The sequence below is a fragment of the Coturnix japonica genome, chromosome 5, assembly GCF_054131305.1.
Source record: "Coturnix japonica strain WE chromosome 5, WE-NBRP24, whole genome shotgun sequence".
Lineage (NCBI taxonomy): Eukaryota > Metazoa > Chordata > Aves > Galliformes > Phasianidae > Coturnix > Coturnix japonica.
This window is the reverse complement of record NC_140667.1, coordinates 26874251-26897735: the sequence shown is the minus strand read 5'-3', so window position 1 is coordinate 26897735 and position 23485 is coordinate 26874251. Positions and strand designations below refer to the sequence as shown.

The following is a 23485-nucleotide window of genomic DNA, read 5'->3' as shown; positions in this document are numbered from 1 at the left end:
ACTTCACTTAATACCTGTAGCTGAGATGACTGGTCTGTAAGAGCCTTGTGGGTCTTGGCAAGAGCTGGATGTGAGGTCTTAGTTTAGAGAAAAGTTTCAGAGGTTGAATTTAGAACTGAGGCTTTTTATTTGGCTTTTGGCCACTTCTGTCACAACTGAAGAATTCTCTTCAGAACATCTGCGTTAGCTGTCTCTCCATGGGCGTGTAACTGTCCAGCATAAATAACCCTTGTAGCACATGGTGTTGTAGGTTAGTGTGAATTGCTGCAGAGCAGTGTGAGCCACAAATGCAAGCTGATCTTTTTTGTATGTGAGTGAGGAAAGTTGGGCTTTCAAGGCTGATGGGTATCTTGTCATGTAAGAGTAGCCGCTGGAAACTGACAAAACTAAGACAAAACATGTAGTCTAATTAGTTTTCTCCCATCGACAATGCTATCAAACTGATCCTTTTCTTTCAAAAAAACTGGAATAGGGTAGCTGTAAGTATAATTATTATGAATGCTTGACCTTACGTTCACTAATACTTCTTTTGCTTTTCTTTTGAAAGGCCCTTCCTTCTTCCATGATGATAGTAGCTGTCTACTGCCCAGTAATAGCAGCACTCTTTATCGTTTTGAAGATGGTGAACTACCGTTTGCACAGGGCACTCGACGAGGGAGAAATTGTGGAGAGGAATGCCAATGAGCGTATGAACAGGGGTGCAAAAACAGAACAAAGCAGTGTTTCAGCCAAGAGGAAAGACAGCAATGGACCCAGGTAAGGTCTCTGTCAACGCAGTGTGTACTGCTGGAAATGTTGAAGAGTTATGTAACTAGAGTAGTGGATGAAATAAATGCTCAAGAATATGGATGCAGATTTCCATGATTTTTTGGAAGGCTAATTAAGTCTAATATAAAAACAAAAAGCCCTTTTTTTTCATTTTAGGCTTGAAATGATGATTTCATGTCAACTTTGTGGTTCTTTCTTTAAAGGAGTGGGAAGATGTTGGAAGCACTGAGACAACAATATGGAAATTGTGTTCTCTTTAGGCTGCTAAATACCTAATGAACACAACCAGAACAAGTAATATTATTTCAGCAGTAGACATGGTTTTAAAAATCTAGCTTACTAAGTTTTTAGTGATAAAAGAAATGTCTAATCTGAACTTAGTTTGCTTCATTTTACAAGAGCAGGTCACATACAATACTTCACTCTAGCTGTAGGCTTGATTCAGAGAGAACACTATCCTGGGATCTTGGGATTCTGAAATTGTTTGGCTCAGTAGTGAAGATGATGATTCTGAAGTACTGTCAATGGGAATTATTACTTTCAACAGATCTTTGCTTTTGCCATCATCAAAAGAGATTTCCCTTCTCTGACCAGGTTATGTGGAGGAGAAAAGAGCAAAAGATTGCTCATCAGCAAGGCTGTTTGAACTCAGTATGTGTTATGAGCTCTGTTATCAAAACCTCTGCTGAACTCCACATAACTGAGGACTTCTTAAGAGTTAGACTGCATGAAATAAATGAGTCTTGAATTCTTAGCTTTTTGAAGACCTTTCCTTTGTGCTTTTGTTTTTTTAAAAGGAAACAAAAACAGACCAACACAAAACCCTGAAACTTTTAGATGGAGGCATATGCTATAAGAAGCTGTAATCAAAAGAAGCTTCTTACTCTGTGTATCAGGATGCTTAAAATTGATGTGGTGGTGTTTAAAATGTTCAGGATAAAAGTGAAAGGACTTCCTTGTGTATATGGAGTAGCTTCCATGGAGTGAGTCTCATGTTCTTCTGTATCAGTGCTCAGCTTAGTATTATTAGCAAAATCTGTCTTCGTTTCCTTTAAAGCTGGTATACAGTAACTTCTTGTATCAATCTTTCATAACCTGACCATCTTTCCATTCAGTGTTTGGTAACTGAACCTGCTGATTTTAATTGTAACTCCATTTAGATCACCATACTTCCTACTAAAGCTGTATTGGTATGTTTCGGTGCAGTGCTACCCTAAATGTATACTAATGCCTTTTCTGCTTAATAAAATTCATGAAAGTAAACTAGTGGTCTGTTGTGTTTAAATGCAGACTTGCTAATGCATGTGTTAGATGTGATCTGTAGACTTCTTTTCTTCGTTTTGTTTCTAAGCTGTGTAGGCTTTGCTTCCCCAAGGGTTGCCAGGGCTTGGCAGGTAATTAGAGGTATTGTGAATTAGTTATGGATGTTCCAGAAGTTCTATTTCTTCTGAGGACCAGTTGATGTGGGCCAGTTTACTACGTTATAAGTATTTGTGATCTCGGATATTGAGGTTAGTTTGCCATGTGTCCTGCTTGCCAACTGAAGTTTCATTTACTTTCACATGATCCTTGTTCCCACTCTCAGGTCTCTTCACTAGAACTGGGAACAAGGTCAGTGCAAGAATTACGAAGTTGCTTTTTGGTCAGCAGGATGTGCAGTACATTCTAATCTTTACCTGGAAGCTCTCAAGAATTTTGGGGTAATGTTCAAACCAGGAGAGGAGATACAGGGCAAGGTCTGCTGCTCTTTTTCTGGAGCTTTAATTGTTTATCTGTGAACGGGGATTCCAGGTTTCTAACAAAAATGGGATGCTATCATTTGTAGACTTCCATGGGCTTCTTGTATTTTATGTTCCCATTGGTTTCTGAATAGGATCAAACTGAGGCAACTTCATCCTTTTAAAAAATTTTGGCATAATTAAGCAAAGACCAATTTGTTCTTCCTTAGATTATTTTCTTTTATTCCTTACAAATATGAAATTCTTGACTTAATACCTTTGAAAGAAGAAAATAGGAATGAGAACTGTCTTCTTGCTTCTATATGACTTCTCGTGCAATTGATGACTTAATACTTATATGACATGGTGGTGTTAGTTACGCTTTACCTCTTGTGAGGTTTCATTAAAACAAATAAATAATAAGAATACAAACTTCTAATCCTGCACTGAGGGAATACTGCACGGGTCTGGTAGGTATCAGTGGATCCACATACGTATCTTTGAACATCTAACTGGCAGTCTTGCTTTTGGGAATATGAATGCCTTCCTTCTTGTGTCAGTGACTACTATGATTCACAGTAGGAAAAGACATTAACTTGGTGACACTGTTCTCAACACCCATCAGTGTGAGGGAGCTGAATTTTGCTTGTACTTTGCCATATAAATCAGGAGAATGTGGTTTCTTAATTTGTTGCCTTTGAATTAAGTACTGTCTGCTTTAAACAAGTAGAGCAAGAAAACTTAATTAAAAAAAAAATAAAAAAATGCCGGGAAGTCTTCGACTCTTGCTTTACTTACACTGTTTCTTCTCCTTGCAGTTCTGTGCCTGACAGACTTCTTGACCTTGCAGTTGTTTGGCTTTTTTAAAGTTGTAATTACCACTTCAAGCTTTACAGGAAGTCTCTTAATGCTTGAAATTGGTCTGTTCTAGGGTTTGCAATAAGTGCTGTGGTCCTTCTCCTGTTACAGCTGTAACTTTATCTTTGGCCTGGTCTCATTTTTCTGGTCAAGTCTGGCTAATCTCAGTCTTTGATTAGGCCTGTTACTGGGTTATTTTATGTACCAGCAGAAACCAGTAAAGTGAGGAGGTTGATGGTGAAGGTTTTTAACCCCTTGCCCATCTTACCAGAAGATGATGTCTTCCTAAAGGATGTTCTTCCTGTTCTTGAAGTACATATGATTAAGAAATACATTTAGTGTCTCTGAAGGCTGGAAGGAAGCAAAACGATGTCTATGGACAGAGGAAGGTGTTCAATAGATAAGGAATGAAACCCTTCCTCTGCTTTGTCCTGATGTCAGAACTGCTGTAAGTTCTCTCTTGAAAGTCACTGTCTGAACATCAGACCTCTTTAGCTAATAAGCCTAAATCAGTACTAAGCTTCTGAATTCCCTTAGGCTAGCAGTCTCTTCGGACTTTCAAGTGGACTCTGAGTTGCTCACAGTTGCATGTAGTAAATGCGCAGGTTCTGGATTCCTCCTGTGTTGCCGTCTTAGTTGCACTTAGCTGCACATAATTTACTCAGTCTCCTCAGTTTGGTTACTTCTGTTTCTTGGGTTACTTGCAAAATCTGTTAAGTGTAGTACTTGCTCTAGGATATGAAGTCATCAAACTGTTAGAAAATGGTTGTAGGACTTAATAGCAGGAACAAATGGCTACTATACTGGCAGCAAACAACTATTAGGGCTCTGGGCTACAAGAGCATTTAGAATCTTCTATGCATACAGTGGTTAAGACTGGAAGTCTGTACTTCCTTCTTGTTCCTGCAGACGCTGTTATTGTTTTTTTGTTATTAGCATTTGTTAATCCATTTGTTTGAGTGCTAACTCAGAACACAGCAGCCCTATATGGACTGTTGCTGGATTGTATGGTTGCTTGTGCTGATATCTGCTGGTTCATTTTAAAACAGAAACTGCTTCCTTCCCCCACCCTGGCTCTCCTCCCCAGATCTATGCATGAAAGCTAATTCCTGATGACTTACTCTTCCTACTTCACAGAATGTACTTGAATCATTTGCAGTGTTTCTGAATAAATTATTTAAAAAAAGAAAGGAGCTTCATCTTTTTGTGAAAGCATTATTTGTTATTTCTCTAGTTGTCATCATAATGTATGTTGAACTTCAACATTGAGTAGATTTTTAGTTTAGTCTTAACTTTATATTAAGTACTTAAGTGTTCTAAAAATGTTTACGTAGGGAATACTATATTTATCTAAAGCTGATGGAAACTAAAGAAGCTGAATTCTGCATTTATTTTTCTTTTCCCCTGATTCTTCCTTAGTATTATTGATAAGGTTAGGTCAGAGAGAGCTCGGTAAACAGCAAGCAATTACAACATGCCTGTGTCATGCTGCTGAGCTGTACCAAAATGGTGGCAGCTCCCCAGTTGGCTGAAGTTGGACCATATTGTTCTGCTGACTCATGTCTGGTTGACTCTTGAGCTGTGTATTTTTTACTTCAGATGTGTATTCCTAACTTCAGACGTTTTGTTTTGTTATTCTTTTGATGAAGGAATGTTCAGCCTGTAGAAGCATGTGATTAGGGGACTCGTGTATGATTTGGAATGGTTCCTAAGGCTGAACCCCAACATGATTTATCTCTTTGTGAGATTACAAGAGATTGAAACACCATACCACAATATAAACAGTATTTCAGGTCTGTTAGCCTATTGAGAGACTCTTAAAAATAGAACATACCTTGAAACTAATATTTACTTACATCTTGAAATGCTTAAATCACTAGGACATTATAATATGTGTGATATAATATATGTATTATATCTTAGTAGGGTATGTGGCTCTTCTCTCGTAGGAGAGCTGCTTCAAGAGTAATGCCTCCTATTTTATTGTGTTGGCCCACAGTATCAGAGATGACTGTTGGTGGTACTGCTGTAGAGGTTGAACATTCGTGCCAATGTTCCGTTAGGTTTTGTTGCCATGTGACAAATGGCAGCAGAGGGGCAGTCTGTTAAAACAGCATCTGATGTGGAAGTGCATCCGAAGCAAAGGTGTGGCATTGAATTCTTCCCTGTGGAAAAATTGTTCCCATTGACATTAATCAGCTCTTGCTGGATGTTTGTGGAGACTAAACAGTGGGTGTGAGCACAGTGAGGCAGTGGCTGGTATGTTTCAATGGAAGTGACAGTGGGTCACCTCCGCTGGTGCAGATGTTTGAGTCCGGCATACATGCTCTTGTTTGTTGCAGGTGAAAAGGCATTGCTCATGGTGGAGACAGTGTTGAAAAGGAATGTTTTATAGCTGTGAATTATCAGTAACAAATGGCACTGTTGTGCTCTTTGTATCTGTTGTAGTTTACATCAAAATTAATAGGAGGCATTACTTTCAGAGTGACCTACACAAGTAATGATTCGATATCAGACAAACAGCAAAGTCCCTTAGGGCCTCTATCTTCCTGCCTTTCCAATAGCTTTCAGTGATGATACGCAGCTACCTGGTTAACCCATGCTTAATTTTACTCCAAGGTACAATTTAAGGAGATCTTTTTGATTTGCATAACAGCAAATGACTTCAAATTGAGTTCTTCCTGCTTTTAGAAAGACTGTTGTTGAGTGTTTTTTCTGTTGGTTGATTTCTTTATGTTCCAGCTGACAGATGTTCCAGAAGTTACACATCTGTGTTCACTTGCAGAGAAAATTTCATATGCCAGCATTTCAGAATCCCTCAAGGTTCCTAATTCTTCATACCTTGTGCTGGCCACTAGCAGTGGAGTTGCAAGGCAAGCAGCTTCTCTACTAGTGTATGGGGTGCTCTGGTTACACTTCAGTTTTCTGCATCACATGAGCAGTGTTTGTCTAAGATACTGGGATATGCTTGAGCTTGTGAATTTTGAAAAGCAAGAAAATGTTTGTAAATCTGGACTCGGTGTAGTCAGACATATTTTATGTGTTTAACTGCTAAGTTAATTATTTTTAATCTTTCCCTTAGTGACCCTGGTGGAGGAATTGAGATGTCAGAGTTCATTCGAGAAGCCACTCCCCCTGTTGGCTGTAGTTCACGCAATTCTTATGCTGGAATAGATCCAAACAACCAGGTGAGAATTGCTGCTGCTGGCTTTGTGACCATTACTCATTGCTGATTTTTATTTATTTTTAGTGTCAGTATTTGATTGTGCTAAGATCAGCAACTCGTCTGCTTGTTGTATTTAACTGCTTTGTTTGAGATGGCTCATCCAGTCTTGTGTTCTAAGAACAGCTGGCTTTTACGAGGCAAACTTCCCAGCAGGAAGTATTCAATTTCTGCACAGCTAGCTTCCTTCTGATTTAGGAAATGAAAATGGCTCAGAGCATGGTCAGATAAATACTAAGACCTGCTGTCATAGGCTTTTGTCTTCCTTTTTGTACCATTAGGTAGAACACAGCTACGAAGTTATGGCATGAACTAAGTGTTTGATAATGTGTCATTTGGACATTTGATTGGTAAAATTCAGCAATATTAATAAGCAAGCTATAATGGTTGAAATAGAAATAATAAAACTGTTAATCTCCCTGCAAAATCTTCCCTATTTTGATGCCTCAGCAAGGGCAGGAAGAAGGTGGTAAATATGGGCTGCCGTATTTCAGATGGAAGGGCTGAAGAACTTATCTTTCTTGGATTGTAATACAGCTTCATTATACTCTGTTCATTTTGTAGTTTCACTGGGAAGCTGTTCTGTTCTTTTATTATGTCTGCTGGATATATGCATTTGACTTTTACAGTGCTGCATGTGCTGTTCCTTTCCTGTAGCTTGCGATGACTAGCCAGTCATGGCATCCTACTTTTATTAATTTATCAAAGAATGAATAGATCTGACTGGCTGGACCGTAAGGTTATGCTGCCAGAGAGCACTGCAGCATTCTGTTAAGGATACAGAGGCTATTTTTGGATGGAAGGGAAATCCTTGTCTTAGTATTATAACAAGTCCATCCGATTAGCTCTGTGGGCTAGCAGTGTATAATGTAGAGCAATATTATGTTGGTGTTTTTGCTACATAGGTAGGGTCTGTAGTGTTCACAGGAATAGGATGTGGTGGTCCATGTAGGAGTAGGTTAGTAGACCAGGGCTCTTGTTTCTTTGACTGGCCTTTGTTTGGAAGGGCGTTTTCCACACTAAACTGTTCTAATGTTAAAGCACGTGAAGGAGCTCCATGTTCTTTGCTGTGCGCTTTAGCATTGATACCATAATACAGTTTAAACTGCTGATAAAATTTAGTGCTTGCCAGTTGCCAGTGATTGAATTTGGAACATCAAGAGGAGGGTAAGTGTACAGGAAGCAACTGAGTTCTTTTCAGTTTACCCATGCTGGTACATTTGCATTCAGCTACAGCATCTGAAGACAGGGTGTATTACTGAGGGTGGAAAGAAAAAGGTGAAAAATTGTGAGATGACTGACAAAAGTGTGCTTGACAGTGTAACAAAGAAAATAAATTAAACAAGCTTTGCTTTTTTGTATTATGCATAGCAAAGCTGTTATGCTGTATTGTGGCTGGATAAAATCTGTATGTGTGTTCAGAGAATGTTAGATTTGCTATACTTGCAGAGGGGAATTAGTAGAATTATGCTTTCTTCTCTTTTGAGTCATTTAAATTAGATAGTAAAGCACAGTTGACTTTTTTTAATCTCTCAAGTTTATATTTTGCCTTTGGAGACCCTTTCCCTGTCCTGTTTCTGAGAGATTTAATTATCTGTCAGTCTTGCTGTTTTTTGTGAGGTTTTTTTAGAGAGGTGACGATGGAAATACTACAAAAGAAAGCCTAAATTTTCTGCAGCCCCTCATCAGAATGTTTGCTAGAAGTTACAGTACGTAGAAAGGCAGATTAATCCTAAGTGGCTATCAAGCTCTTAAATGAGGAGGGACGTCTGCTAGTTGGCCATTGAGCATGACTGAAAATAGATACTAAATACGACTTGAAATATGATTGTAGCTAGTTTCTATAAATTGCTCAAGAAATGCTGCAATTTGCTTGCCTTGAGATGATTGTAGTCTATGAAATCAGAAACTTCTATCAGAATAAAAATTGCACTAGCAGGTACAAGAGGGAAGAATAAGATAATGTAAGATCACAGAGTCATAGAGTAGCTAGGGATAGAAGGGACCTTAAAGATCATCTACTTCCAAACCCCTGCTGTGGTCAGGGTTGCCACCCACTAAATCACCCACCAAGCTGTCCTTGAATACCACTAGGGATGGGGTGTACACAGCTTCTAGGGCAGACTGTGCCACACTGCTCTGTGAGTACGGAATTTCCTCCTAACAGCTAACCTAATCTCTCTTCTCTTAGTTTAGAATAATTTCTCCTTGTCCCATTCACTGTCAGATCATGTAAGAAGTCAGTCTTCATCTTGTTTATATGTTCCCTTTAAGTACTGGAAGGCTTTCTCTGTGATGAGCAAGCCCAATTCCCTCAGCCTTTCATTGTAAGAGTGGTGCTACAACCCTCTGAGCATCTTTGTGGTCTCCTCTGGACCTGCTTCAACAGCTCCATGCCAATGATTAGGTTAAATTGATCTAAACTTATTCAGCACATCACCCAAGGGGAAGTGTGCTGCTGCTGCTTCCCCTGTACTGACACGTAATGTCCTTGTGGTTTTCTAATCATTGAATCAATTCTCTGATAGACCTCAAAACTAACCCTGCTGTAAGCATGCATCTCTTCCAAAGCAAACAACTGGATTTAGTTTGGTATTTACTAAGCTGAACAGAAATTTTATATTATCATGGTGCTTCCCTTAAACATTTTAAGCACCCATTGGTACACTGGGTACAATGCATTGAGCATTCAGCATTACAGCAGCAGTTTTTAGTGTATCACCACAGTAGTAGTTCCTTTTTCCCCATGAGGTATTTTCAAGGAAAATGTCCAGATTAGAAGCTGTGGTTTTTAAAATCAATGGAGGAAAATTGTCAAGTGTACTGGCTGTAAAACAAAGTAATAGCAGTGTAGTTGGATGCATAATTAGGTGCTTTGTCATCTGTTGGCAGAAATATTTTGAGGCAGAAATGACTTTATATTGCTGTGGTATTGTTGGAAGTGTTTGTGTCTTTAAAAATATCCTTTGGATGTATAGGCAAACGCAAAAGATACAGTTGGCTAATTCCTGTAATCCTGCAGCTTTTTACAAAATTCCCTGTTTCTAGGTTGGATCTGGATTATCTCGTCTGGGAACAGCAGCAACAATCAAAGGTGAGATTTTCAGCTGCTTCTAAAAATTACATTGTGGAAGCATTTTAAACTAACAATATTGCTTACTATGCTGTTTCCAAATACCTCATCTTTATGACTTTTTGGTGACATAATTTACTAATGGGAGGAAATGCACCTGACAGCTGGATATGATGTATCTGAAACATTCAGAGTGCATCTTGGAGCATGTGCTATGCTTTCTGTATGACATTTGTTATTTTTTTTAATTGCTGAGCTGAGGAACTGGTTTGAGTGGACTTTCACCTGTGATTTTGAGTCCTGTTTTAACCAGGGACTCTTCTGGTACTGAGTTTAAGTGACTTGATTATTTCTAGTTACTTAGCATCAAGCAAAAGTGTTGTCTAGGACAGCCATCGTAAACTCCTCTGACAGGAAAAGATGAATTATTTGTGATGTGGAGCATTGCTACTTTGTGTACTTATTAAGCCCATAATAAGAAAACTGTTTTTTTTCCTATTTCCTCAATTTTTTCTTTGTCTATTTTTAATATTTACAAATATTTCATTATAATCTGCCCTTCATTTTTATTGACAGCCGTTGCAAAAAGTAATATTCAAGTACATATATCTCTAGTTATATTGCATTTTTAAAAATCAGTTTCATTGGGTTTGAGATCTGTGTAGTTGAATGAAAACATTCTTATGCACAGAATAAGTATGTAGGCAATACATACCTCAAAAAGAAAAGATTGTATCTTGTGTAACTTGCAACTAGTGTCATCTGCCTTTATGTGAGGAAGTAAGGGTAATAAACTTGATGACAGATGAGGAATCTTTAGTGCATGTAGCTGTGTGTGTATGTGTTAATATTTTGAGCACTAGTATTGTTCTTTCTTAATATTTACAGGAGATACTGACACTGCCAAGACCTCTGATGATATCAGTTTAAGTCTTGGACAGAGTTCTAGCCTATGTAAAGAAGGGAGTGAAGAACAAGGTAACATTTCTTTTTCCTGCATATTAAACATGGTGTTTTGTTACCAGTGACCCTTTGCTAAATGGGCTAAATACATTCATGCAGTTTCTTGATAGAATCTAAAAAACATTATCTTGAAGCTCTCTGTTTCTTTTCTTAATTACTTAAAGTTCTTGGGATGCATAGCTTGAATCCTTCTATCTTTATTCTTGGGTTGCATGTTTCCTGTTCTTGCATCTTCCAGCAGGTGATAAATATTTACTGCATTGTCTCCTTGCTGCTGAAGGATAGCTAACTTGTGTGTCTCTTGAGTAGTTTGTTATACTGAAGATGACGTGGAATTCATGGACTTCATTGTTGACTAGTTTGCTCCGCTTCCCATTACAGCCAAGTGATATTTTCTAAATAGGTGTGCTATTCTGTAAAGTAAACAGGCCTGCACAGAGAGGTTATTCTATGCTAAGGACAGCTTCCAGTGCTTGATCTTACACAGTTCCTGTAGTTGCTTTTTCCTGATCTATAAGGAAGATGCTAGCTTACGTTTTTCATTTGTCCAGTGTTGTTTCAGGCTTCATTTTTCATTTAGCTTTGTTGCCAGGAAAAAAGAAGACTTTTCGAACTAAAATGAAATAGATCATAGCACCATAGGGAAATCTTTTGTTTCCTGATTTTTCAAGTGCCTGATGATTAACAGGAAGTTAACTCAAAAACTAGTGTAGTTCATTTTGGCAGATCTAATTTGCCTGTTAGATTCTTCAGATGTATTCAATGATGACTGTGCCGTTCAGTGCAGAAAGCATACCTAAGATACAGCATCACAGGTGACAGGGCTATTGTAATAGGCATCTTCCTTCCGCTTTGTAATGGAACTGTTTGCTAAATCTTCTAAGTTACGCCTTATAAACATTACAAAAACATTAATGATTGTAGTAACCAAATTGATCTCTGAATTTATTTTTTTTTATTTGATAAAATGCAAAGGAAAATAGCCTGACTCTCAGTGTTACCTCCAGGTGGACCCTTGTACAGGAGAAAGCTTGTGATGGATAATGGAAACAGTGATCCTGAACAAGAGCTGATAGCAGATCCTTGTGACTTGCTTTCACAGAGCCAATGTTAGAAATAGGATATCGGTTTTGAAAGAGCAGGCGATACTTATTCTCTTTATAAAACTGCAATTCATCATTGGCTGAATTAATCTCAGTAACTTCCTAAAGAGTTCTGCTCTGATTTTGATAAAACCTGTGAGTTTGTGAGGTATTTGTTAGGTGTGGTATGTATTTTTTGTGTGTGTGTTTTGTCACCTTTAGAGTTGAGGGGATGTATTTTCTTTAATCAGCAAAGACTTTGTGAAACAGTTTACTGCCTGCAGGAGGTGGGACAGCAAACAGACCTGGGAGAATATGTATAAACCTTGAGACACATTGAGAAAGAGAAGAGGTTGTGGGCTAGTTGTAATTCTTGTCCTTTATTATCTACTGCTGCTTACAGTTTTGTTTTTTTTAAACATAACAGCTGTCAGATTTGCCTGGATGTTGATTATTTTATGTGTTTTTAAAAAGCATTTGAAAAACAAACCAAAAATTGTAAATATTATTGTAAAATATTCATATAAATATGTGCTTCAACAGATTTGGCAACTGATCGGAAGCTTTTTCGTCTGGTGTCGAATGATTCGTTTGTCTCCATCCAGCCTTCACTATCCTCTGGACAAGATTTGCCACGAGACAACAGTGATAAAGTGTGCCTCTCGAACAATCAGCTTGTGGACCAGTCTAAAGCTAGTGCGTGTGACACAGAAGTAGCTTCACTTATAACTCTGCATTCTCACTCCTATAGAAAGGATCACAGACCGCGAGGTGTACCAAGGACTTCTAGCTCTGCTGTTGCTTTTCCAGATGCTTCGCTGAATGACTTCCCTCTTTATCAACAAAGACGAGGACTAGATACTGTCAGTGAGTTAGAAGCTTCTAAGCCCCCTTCTGCATCCAGAGAGTCCTTGGCTGAGAACTCTTGCATTTCAGGAGTTTTTCAGCTGGATGACATTCTGAAAAGCAGCAGCCCTCAACCACTGGCTAAGAGTGGGAAGAGCAAATCCCTGAAAGCAGACAAAAGTGTGGACAGTCTGAGAAGCCTGAGTACTAGAAGCAGCGGTTCAACAGAAAGCTACTGCAGTGGGACTGATCGTGACACTAACAGTACCATCAGTAGCTATAAAAGTGAACATACTAGCTCTACGCATATAGAAAGCGTGCTGTCAGAGCACGAGGAGGAGTCTCCCAGAGAAGAGAAAAAGGATGGTAAGAAAAAAGACTGTGGTGTTGACTCAGAGGATGACAGTAGTTCTACTACTGACAAAAGGACTAGTAGTGAAAGGACTGCTGTGGAAGTGAGCTCTATTAGTGGTGTTCAAGAGGTAAAGGGTTCTAATGCATCCAATGAGATGCTTGGTCAGAAGGGTCTTAGTGCCTCTGCTTCAGAAGAGGCCAATAAGAACCCACATGCCAATGAACTGACTACACAAGCTGACAGGCCACCTGGGAAGGCTGCTGAACAAAGAGATGAGCAGAGTGAGAAACTAGTTTTGTTAGTAGACTCAAGAGCTTCTAAAGAAACTAGTGGAAAACAAAAAGAAGGAGATGTTCGACCCAAATCTTCTAGTTTAATACATCGAACAGCCTCTACCCACAAGTCCAGCCGGAGACGGACAGGAAAAAAGCGGGCTAGTAGTTTTGATTCAAGTCGGCACAGGGAATATGTTTCCTTCCGAAGTGTATCTGGTACTAAACCCCACAGTGCTGTGTTTTGTCACGATGAGGACTCCAGTGATCAAAGTGACTTAAGCAGGACGTCAAGTATGCAGTCAGCTCATCAGTTCAGCAGTGATAGCTCTTCCAGCACCACATCCCATTCATGCCAGTCTCCTGATGGAAAGTACAGTGCTCTAAAGACCAAATATGTTTCTAAAGATCGTGGGGGCACAGACTCTGAAAATATTCATAAAGCCCACGTGAGCTCTGAAGGAATTAGCAAAAAACGATCTACACGTCGGACTTCTAGCACAAACAGTGCCAAGAATCGTGCCAGAGTACTAAGCCTGGACAGTGGTACTGTAGCTTGCTTAAATGATCCAAATAGTTTAATGACACCAGGTAACATAAAACAGTTAACCACTTCAAAATCTGATTTGGAAGCCAAAGAGGGAGAGGTGCTAGATGAGCTATCTCTGCTGGGAAGGGCTTCACATTTAGAGTCAGTCACTCGTTCTAGGAATAGCTTACCAAGCCAGGCTACGTTTCCTGAAGGGGAAGAGCAAGAATCAGCAAGTGGAGGTAAGTAAATGACCTGCCAGAAGTATCCTTGCCACACTCTGTTAATGAATTGAGGTATACTTAAGTGTCTTCCTGTATATGTTCTTGCCCAGTGAAACACTTTCAAAGCATTTCAATCATCCTCTCATGGAAGATCTGCAAAAATGAAAGCTGAATTCATACAGATGTTATGAAATACTTAGGTAGCCGTGTCTACTGATTTGTTACTGGCAGTCTTTGTTAAGCTCGGGCTGTGTCTTACAGTGTGATCAAATCAGACCTACTGTTGTATTAGTTGAAATCTTCAATTTGTGTACTATTTTAAGAGTTAACAATAGAATTGGGGCTGTTTGTGGTTAAAAGATTGTGCAGGTTAAAAAAAGAACGTAACACTGGATTGATTGAAGTGACTGTTGCCTCTTAAATGAACTCAATCAGGTGAATGAACTCAGTAAGTGTGATGTTAAAAAGTCCTTGCAATGCTATCTTCGACTGTGCTTTCTCATGATGATCTGACTACTAAACTGACTTCTTCTAGAGATTTGTTTTTGCTTAGCTTTACCATTGTTCAAGTTGGCTGTGCAGTGTTGTTTACTTATGGATTCTTTGTTTTGTCCTCATTGTGAGAACGTGCTTACCTTCCTGTGCTAGAGAGAGGAGTGTAGTTTCCTCTTTCTGTAACTATTGCTTTGTTTGGTGTAATGCAAGACTGAGGTTACGTGCATATTAATATAGATTAACGAGGGCATTTTTTCATTTTCTGGAGCTCTTGCTAGTTTTTGTTTACCACTTGTCTTAGTGTTTCAGTCTTCCTTTTTTATTCAGCTGGATTGACTGCCTTAACTGAAGGGCTCTTAGTATTGTGGAAGATAAGTGGATTTAAACTATTTTTGCAGGGTATTATAGGTTTACTAACTACCTCGTTCTCTGACATTTGCTTGTTGAGGGGGAAATACCTACCAAAACACCTGGATCTTGTTAACTAAGGTCTCAAATGTTTCATAAGTTGTCTTTACGTAAAGACAGCAATATTTGTAAGAAATTGTAGCAGACAGTCTGAATAGCAAGGATAGTAAAAGCATGGTGACTCTTGCATTTTAAAAGAGACTCAAGTCACTGGGAGGTGAAATATGACCAATGAATGGTTCTTCTCTTAACACTGGCTTAAGAGCAAACTCTACTCAATGGAATTACTTTATGGAAAAACACATTTGTGACTACTGATCAAATTGGACTGGTTTACAGTTAGCTCACAGCTATTTAGATGCTTTCATTAAAAATAATAATAATAAAAGGTAGAGTGGAAACTTAATGACACTTTATGTGTGAGTACTTTGTTATTCCTAGTCAGAGAGTTTTGTGGTAGTATTTAATGGGAAGTTCCATTTACTAGTTTGGTGCTAAGTCCAGGTTAAACACTTAATGCATTTTCATATTACACTTTATTAAAGTGATAGCACTTAGTCATTTGTCTAATAAAAGGCCTGCTTTATGTATTTGTGGTCCTGAATGTATGCTCTCATCAGCACACAGTTTCATTTTGATTTATTACATTTTAAAACTGTTCAGGTTCTTTACTGACATGCTGAGGATTCATGTACCTTATTTTATAGAATGTAGGAAACTTCATTCAGTCATCAGTAAAAGATGAAAGAATCAGCACAGCATTGATTGGCATATATTGCCAAATATTTTGATCGGTCTTTTAATGAGTGAAATAGCAGGGAAGAGCAAACTGAACATGTCTGACTTCAATCTTAGAGATACAAAATGTATGGAGCAGCCTAAGCAGGGAAGTCTTGCTGTCATTTACATCAGTATATTCAGATTCCTCTTTGAACTTTGTTGAGATAATGGTTATGAAGTTGGTGGTATTTTTAGTAAATGGAGAGCACCCAACTATTACCTGTGAACTTACGGGCTGTTTTTGAGAAGTGATCTGGGTTCAGGCTCTCTAGACTGATGATGACATCAAATTCTTAGTAACACGTACCCTATCTTGCCCATCCCGGGAAACTTTTCCTTTAGAAGAAATGAATGTGCTTGTTTGTTTGTTAGTTACTGGAGGGGGCAGAGTTTTGTATGTGTTCTTTTCTGAAAGCAGAACTACAGCATTTATTTTGCATCACTTAGTATTTAAGCAGTCACGTCTACCATCAAGACAGCAGTGACTTTAAATTTACCTGCTCCTGGGCTATTTGAATAATTCCTTCCTATTGTCCTTTGGTTCTGCGGGTTTGTATGGAAACCTTTTTTTTTTGTTAGTTTTTTGGGTTTGTTTTTTTTCTCCACATAGAGAACTTTTGAGTTCTGTGATGGCAGTATCTTAAGATCAAAGAAGAAAACAAGACTTTACTATGATTACTACTTATCAGAAAACGTTGTAAATTTTTAGAATCAAGGTTACTTTATAGTCAGTATTTCCCACTATTGAGTTTTCTTCATCTTTTGGGACTGTTTTTAAAAATGAGTGATGTAAATAAGCATTGTGTATGTGTACACATAGAAACTATCTGAGAAAACTAAGATGTTATTTTATTTACATGAATTGTGGAATAAGCCTGGTTCGCGTTTGCTAAGATCAGAGGATGCTGATTGGGTCTGGCCTGGAAGTTCTCTGGTGTCATTTCCTGCTGAAATTGTATATAATTGTATATATCATTGTATATAAATATTTTGGAGTTTTTGTGGGTAGCTTATGATAGATTCCTGAAAATCAATTGGTTCTCCTGTGTGTGCCTGTAACAGAAAGATTGATACCCTTTTCCAGTCAGCAGTTTTAAGTTCCTTATTTTCAGATAGACCTTAAGTGAAATGGTGATTAGTGACTCTGTATTCAGGTCTTCAGGGAAGTAACTGAGATGTACGTTCTTGCTTATATAAACTGCAAAAACGTGTGTTACTGATGATGGCCTTTAGTATTCTCTTACTAAGCAGGATGCTTTACAAACTTTTACTTGTGTTTCTTCAACAGATAGAAGTTAGTTTGATTTTAATCTTATTATGCCAGGAAGTGGTGAGTGACTCATTTCTTATAAGATGATTACTTGTGAATTTGAGTAAAAACTGCAGTTCATCAAAATGCAGACAAACAGAGTTTGGAAATTTTGTACTTAATTATGTTCAATGTGGTGCATGCATAACAAAAATTAAATGGAAGATGTCATACTACCATCGCTTTCTTTGTTCAGCTACTCTTGAAGCTACTTAGTGTTTGGTTAATGGTTAGATGAAGATGTAAGATGTGTAGATGTTGAAATGTTTAGAGTAATGTCTGGTGATATTCTTTGGAAATACCACCTTGATAGTCTCCTGTGCCCTGTCAAATATGTGCTATTTTAGGATTGCTCTTTGTCAAGTCTTAAAGAACCAACTTAATTCTGTATGTGGCAGAGTGGTGTTTTGTAAAACTTGTGCTGACCTGAAAAGTCAAGTGCTCTCTTGTAGCCTTTATTAACTGTAGAAGATGCACCCTTAAAGGTGCTGCTCTTTTACATCTTTCTATAATTTAACAATTTCACTTATTTACTTGTTTTAAGTACTTAAAGCTTTTGTAAATAAAATAGTGTGTAATAACACTTTTCTTTCTGTACATTGCGTATTGTTATGAAGTAACAGCTCACCGTGTTGTTTTCTGGCCTATAATACATCACTGTAAACAGACAAAATAGGTTTTTGTGAGCTTGGATTAGAAGCTTGCATTTCATGTGGCATATGGAAACCTGTTCAGCTTCTCAAGTCTGTGTGTGTTTGTACATAGATGCTTTGTGTATCACTTTTTTTACCTACTGTGCTTATGTTGTGCAAAGTTCCAGGAATCTGAAGTGATTGCTATTCCTCGTGTGACAGAGCTGTTCGTGCTTCTGATGAGTTGCGTCACTGTAGAGTTAAGGCAATTAAGGCTGGTTCTGTTATCTGAAAATGAATCCGTGCTCCAAATGTTCAGCCAAATAGTTTTGCATGGGGAAAAAACATCAAACTCTGAAAAGTTTAGGAATGATAGACTGCAAAATGTGCACTGTGTTTCATGAATAAGAAAGCTTGCATGCACACAGGCTTTCTTATTCCTGTGTTCTGCAGGGCCCTTCTACAACTGAATCAAAATAAGCAGGTTTGCCAGTAGAAAGGGCTCTTCTGCATATAGGGTTCTCTGTTAAAAGCAAGAAATTGTTCTTCAGTCTTGTCGGTTTTTGTTTTGCTTTTGTATGTCAACTATCAGTGTAATTTTCTACTGTCATAGATTCCGTGTGCAAGAAAGTAAAGAGCGGGTTTTACAGGGGTACCTCTGAATTTTGGCTGCTGTGTCATCTGAGTAGGCCTGAGATAGACCTGTTCAGCACTTAAAGATGAGAACAGCATGGGGAGCGATACACGTGGCTGGAACACAGCTCTGCAGTTTGTATTTCTGGAACTTGCCAGTGTAGTGGCATGTAGAATAAATCTTGCATCTACAAAAAAGCTCATCAATAACTACTGCAGCAAAGAGCTATTTTTGGGTATCTTGTGTGGAACTTTGTCCTACTTGTTTTGTCCGATCTTTGGTATTTATGGATAACACAAGGACTTCTGTTAGAAGGCTTATGACCACAATATCAGTGAGCTTTCCTGGTATTTCATTCATCCAGAGGGATGAAGGCAAGAACAACAACAAAAAACCCACAAGTTTTGTCTGACTCGTAGCAGTGGCTGCTGAGACCCAGGGATGTGTACAGTTGCCAAAAGTCCTCATTACTGCTAGTGTAAAGGTCTTCCTGCTAACCTGATGGAAACATACACCTTTAGTGCATTATGCCCAAAATATTAAGTATTTCGTGTAAGGTTATGTGGGGATGCCTGAGTGAAATCCATGATACTTGTTGGAAAAATACATTTTTTCAGCATTATAGCGTATACTAAAAGTAAAATTAATAAATAAACAAAGTGGCTTTTTTGTTTGCTTCACTCAGAAAATAGGACTCTAGTTAAATTCTTTCTAGCCTCCCAGAGCAGTAGCAGTGGTTCCTCCAAAATGCTTTGCATTGCTGTGGGACTGAGGTTTCTTAAATGTCATTGGTTGGTGGTGTTTGCGCAGCTACTTCTCACAATAATATTTTTTTACTTGATTTGGAAAGAATTGCTGGATCTTGTTGACAACTGGTGTGTGCTGATGAATTTCCTGAATGTTCATCTCCAGCAGAAATCACATGGGAACTTCTGGTACTTAATGTAAATCAAACTCTGTCTACAGTTAAGTTAGTAGGCCACTTTTTGTAGATATATCTGGATTTATTGTTACACAGATGGCCAAAAACAGTTCTGAGAGCTCTCTGTACTGTAATGGAAGTGCTACATGCTTTTGCCAAATGCAGCGATGCGATGTAACTCAATATTATAGTTAATAATAGCCCATTGAGAGCAAGCATGATCTTCTGTAACTGGTGTAATATTGAATGCCACTTGTACTGAAGAGGCTATGTCTTCTAAAGCCTTTAAGTATCTATTCCTAAAGATGTATAAATACAAATTTGAAGAATAAAAGGTTTCATTAAGAGTAATGTAGGATATGAACATTGTCTACTATGTGAGTGTACTACTACTTATTAATAATACCCAATTATAGGGTTATATCCCCCTCTTCTGTATAGAGGCAGAGAATCAGATTAGTAGATTGCTTTAGGTCTTCTATCCCTAATCTATCACAACAGTACAGTCAAGGAGGTTGTGTAATGCCTGCAGTTTTTAATAGTGGAATAACACAAGTGAGAAGAGCAGTGAAGTGGATGAGCTGAGACTCTGAATTCAATCTTTAGTATTACAGTGGAAATTTGTCTATATGGCTGGTTTAAAAAAAACATTTGGTTCAGAATTCAAACCAGATGGCTTCATTGTCATGGTTGTTCCCTGCTCGGCAGGGTTTGTCTTTCCAGATTATTGTGACTCCTTTGACGTAACTATATTCTTCTCATTTCAAACCTTTTTTCATACATTTCAATCACAACTCTGAAGTCTTGGGCTTTACTTTTGGATTTTCCTGGTTTGGTTTGGTTTGTTGTGGTGTTGTGTTTTGTTTTTATTCTTTTTGTGACTATCTTTGCTTTCCGAAAAGCATACTGTTGTTTTTTGTTTTTCTCTGCCCTGTTTTTCAGCAAAGCTTAATACGAGATATTCCTCTGCTTTAAGTTTCTCCTTTGCTGCCCACTTATAGCATCCCTCAGAAATTGGCATTAGGTTTATCTTGTAATTTTCCACTTTTTGTTTATAGTACTATAAGCTAATGCATTGCTTTTTCAACTGAAAGATTGAAGAAATGCTTTCAGTGTCTAAGGGAATCTATAAAGAGGAAAGGGATCTGTTGCAAATAGGGCAAGGAAAAATGTTTTCAAACTGTAAGAGATTCAAGTTGGATATAAAGAAGTTGTTTTTTATGATAATGGTGGTGAAGCACTGCCCTGTCCATGAACACACTCAAGGTCAGGCTGGAGGGGCTCTGAGCACCCCGATCTTGCTGTATGAATCCCTGTTCATTGCAGGGGAGTTGAGCTAGATGGCCTTTAATGGGTCCCTTTCCATCTCAAGTAATTCTCAGATACTTGGAATTTTTGGTCTAATAATGGTGTGTAATTCACAGTGACTAATAATTGTATATTGGAGGTATGGACCGAACTAATTCCTTCCTTCTTCTTAGGTTTTTAAAATAGTGATAAGGAACATGAGAATAAACTTTACAGGAGTCACAGCTGTGTAAAAAAAACATAAAGTAATGAACTGTTGTGTGGGATACCAAGCTATTATTGCTGCTGACTGTCACAGACTGTTGAATTCTATGGTTTTCCATATCAGTCCTTTATCTCTAACTCACGTCTGTGTCATGTCTTCCCGGGAATCTTCTTACATGGAAAGAAATTGTCTGTATGTCAGAATTCCTCTTTAGTATTTTAGCTTATCCAAAACGAAGTAGACCTTGTTAATGTAGTAAAGCTTGAAAATTCTAATTTATTTTTCTTCTTTCCAGTCTCGTGCTTCATGATTTTCAGTCTTAAAGCTTAGTTTAGAAGTTGTGATAGATAAACACAGGATGATATAAATGTCTTTTTTGGTTTGTATTCATAAATGTTCTTCAGTAAGAGAAAACATTAATCTTTTGTGAAAGCTAATTGTATTGTACGTTGAAGTGAAAAGCAGGCATAAGGACTTGCCTTTACTTTTTCAAAGTGAGGAATTAAAAATTTCCATGCAAACTGTTTTATGTGCAGTAAAAAGAGAAATTCCAGGAAGTCACAGCCCTCAGAGGATAATCCAGGCTGTGCTCTGGTATTCCAAGTGTGACACCATTGTAAGCTGCCATTGTAGAGTTTTCTTTAGAATACATTTGAGCTTTTTATTGGAAAAGTATCATTCCAAATGCATAATCATGAAGCAATGTCCTTATGACTTAATAAATGATGGTTTGGCCTTCCTCCAATAAGCATGGAAATGAAAGAATGAAAGGAAAATAGTAGTTTTGATGAATCTGTGTGCAGATACACAGTTGCTAACAAGTCAAAACATTTTTCTCTTTGAAATTAGAGAGATCTTATTTGGGAGTAAGTTTAGAAGAGTTTAATTTGTTATGGAGTTGTCTGTAGACTTTCCCCTCTTATTTTGTGCATCTCTGGGAAGCAGGCTTACATTTCTAATGTGTACTTTGAACTTCAGATCTGGTTTGTTTCTGTTTCCTGATCTTGAGAGTGGTTAGTGTTAGATGCTCAAATGTGCATGGTGCCATGATGAAGAAATTTAAGTGTAAGTGTCTTGTCTTTAGTGAAATGTGGTGTTCCAACAAAAAGATTAGAAAAAGCAGGAAAATAAAAGCTTGAGAAACAAACATTTTATAAAGTAGAAGGCTTGTCATAACTGATTAAAAAACAAAACCACAAACAACCGCATACAAAACTGAAGACACAGAGTCTGTTATCTCTCTCTGCTGGATCTGAATTTTCTACATCTATGTATATATTGAATCTTATTTTCTTGGAATCTGGGGTAAGTGACTGTAAGCCACAGCACTGGAAGTGTGAGTTGTAGACTAGAGATGTGTTTAGAAAAACCATTGTCCTACTGAGATATTTTGTTTAGTTTTTTATATAAGCATCAAAACATATTACTTTGTAAATATACAGGAAGCTTGCTTATATTAAAACATAGCTGATTTCCCCCTGGTTAAAATAGGTCTTATAGCATGCTAGTGGCTATTGGAGGAGATTAATCCTGCTACCTGCAAACTGCTTGGTTAACTTAGCTTGGTTCTATACACTTCAAACAAACAAGAATCCTTTCTGCATAACTGACTTTTTTGCAATTTTTAAGTCATGGTTTCAGCATGTAACTTGAGGTGTTGTGTAATGTTCGGAGACTCGCAACAGCTCCTTGGCTGAGAAGCTCTGCCATCTTTTCAAAGCAAGTAATAGACTTAGTGATCTGGAATGGCACAAGCTACATTCAGGAGGAGCATATGTGTACTGACCAGGACTTCTAAAATAAATCCAAAATCCCTTGGCAGATTATGTAGAAAGCTACACCAAAACCTACTTATCTTAAAGCTTAATGAAATGATAGAAAAGCTAGTGAATGTCAGAGTTATTTGCCTGTGCATGTTTAAACTACAGCTCAAAGCAGATAGAAGTTTAGATTGTGGATGTTTTTTGTTTTTGCGGGGCTGTGTTTGGTTTTAAATCTTTCATTTATATTTAATTCTTTTCTTCCCTCGTTTCTCCCTGCCCCCAAGAGATTGCCTCTGTTCAGGAAGTAAACTTGCTTCACTGGTAGATCTGAGCTGCGTAGGAAGGACCTCTAGTGTTTCTATAAGCTAGGTTCGAATTGCTGCAGGTGATGTGTTTACTGAGGAAAGGAGATCAAAATAAAACCAGAAGTGTTAAGTGTGCTGCCTTGAACAATTGCAGTTGAATGCTTTTGCTAATTAACTGCGAGTGATAATTAAAATGTAAATAGAGGCCGTTGCTATCTTAATGGCAGCTAAGGTGTTTACATATCAGTTAAGATCAGTTGCTGTTCTTTATTCTGTGTCGCTTAACTGTGGCCTGGTTAGTAGAAATGTGTGGTGTTGCTTTCACATCTGAAGTCAGTAGAACTATATTTTGAGTGGATGTATGAGTTGTGTATGCGATGTGTGCACTGGAAAAGCTGAGATTTACACACTGGTGTCTGAAATCGGTGCCTGATTTTTGACCTCTTGTGCTTCAACTTAATCCATCAGAAAGAAAGGTCAGAATTCCTGCTGTCTTGTCCGGTGTTTGACTTGTCCAGTACTTAAATGTAAGAGCCAGAAAGTAATGGAAGAAATTAAACTGTGTATTAAAATAAAGCATAAAGGTTAATGATTTATACTTTAACTGAGTCCTTGCTGAAATATACTTAAAAGCGGTTATCACCTATTCATGCTTACAGTGAAGGACTGATTGTGCAGGTGTGGGGTTGCTCACTTTCACCACATGGTTTTCTTGAAAATATAGGAAATAATTGAATTAAGGATTTTCTCAACATTTTGGCAATAAAATGCTTGTAACTTTAAGATTGATCTTAAAGTAATTTCTTAAAACAA

The 23485-nt window shown here is 37.9% G+C and overlaps 1 protein-coding gene across 18 annotated transcripts in view; it reads left to right on the top strand.

Moving 5' to 3' along the window:
• PCNX1 (pecanex 1) overlaps nucleotides 1-23485 on the top strand; it is a 75484-nt gene that overhangs the window by 6838 nt on the left and 45161 nt on the right. For 8 of the 18 annotated variants that reach the window (XM_015864684.3, XM_015864692.3, XM_015864689.3 and 5 more), the window contains exons 2-6: nucleotides 548-756; nucleotides 6427-6532; nucleotides 9616-9661; nucleotides 10529-10618; nucleotides 12229-13929. In XM_015864684.3, coding sequence (XP_015720170.1) covers nucleotides 548-756; nucleotides 6427-6532; nucleotides 9616-9661; nucleotides 10529-10618; nucleotides 12229-13929 — 2152 coding nt within the window. Of the gene's footprint in view, nucleotides 1-547; nucleotides 757-6426; nucleotides 6533-9615; nucleotides 9662-10528; nucleotides 10619-12228; nucleotides 13930-23485 lie in introns of those variants that run through there. The other 10 variants (XM_085550332.1, XM_015864696.3, XM_015864695.3 and 7 more) reach the window with 5 other exon arrangements.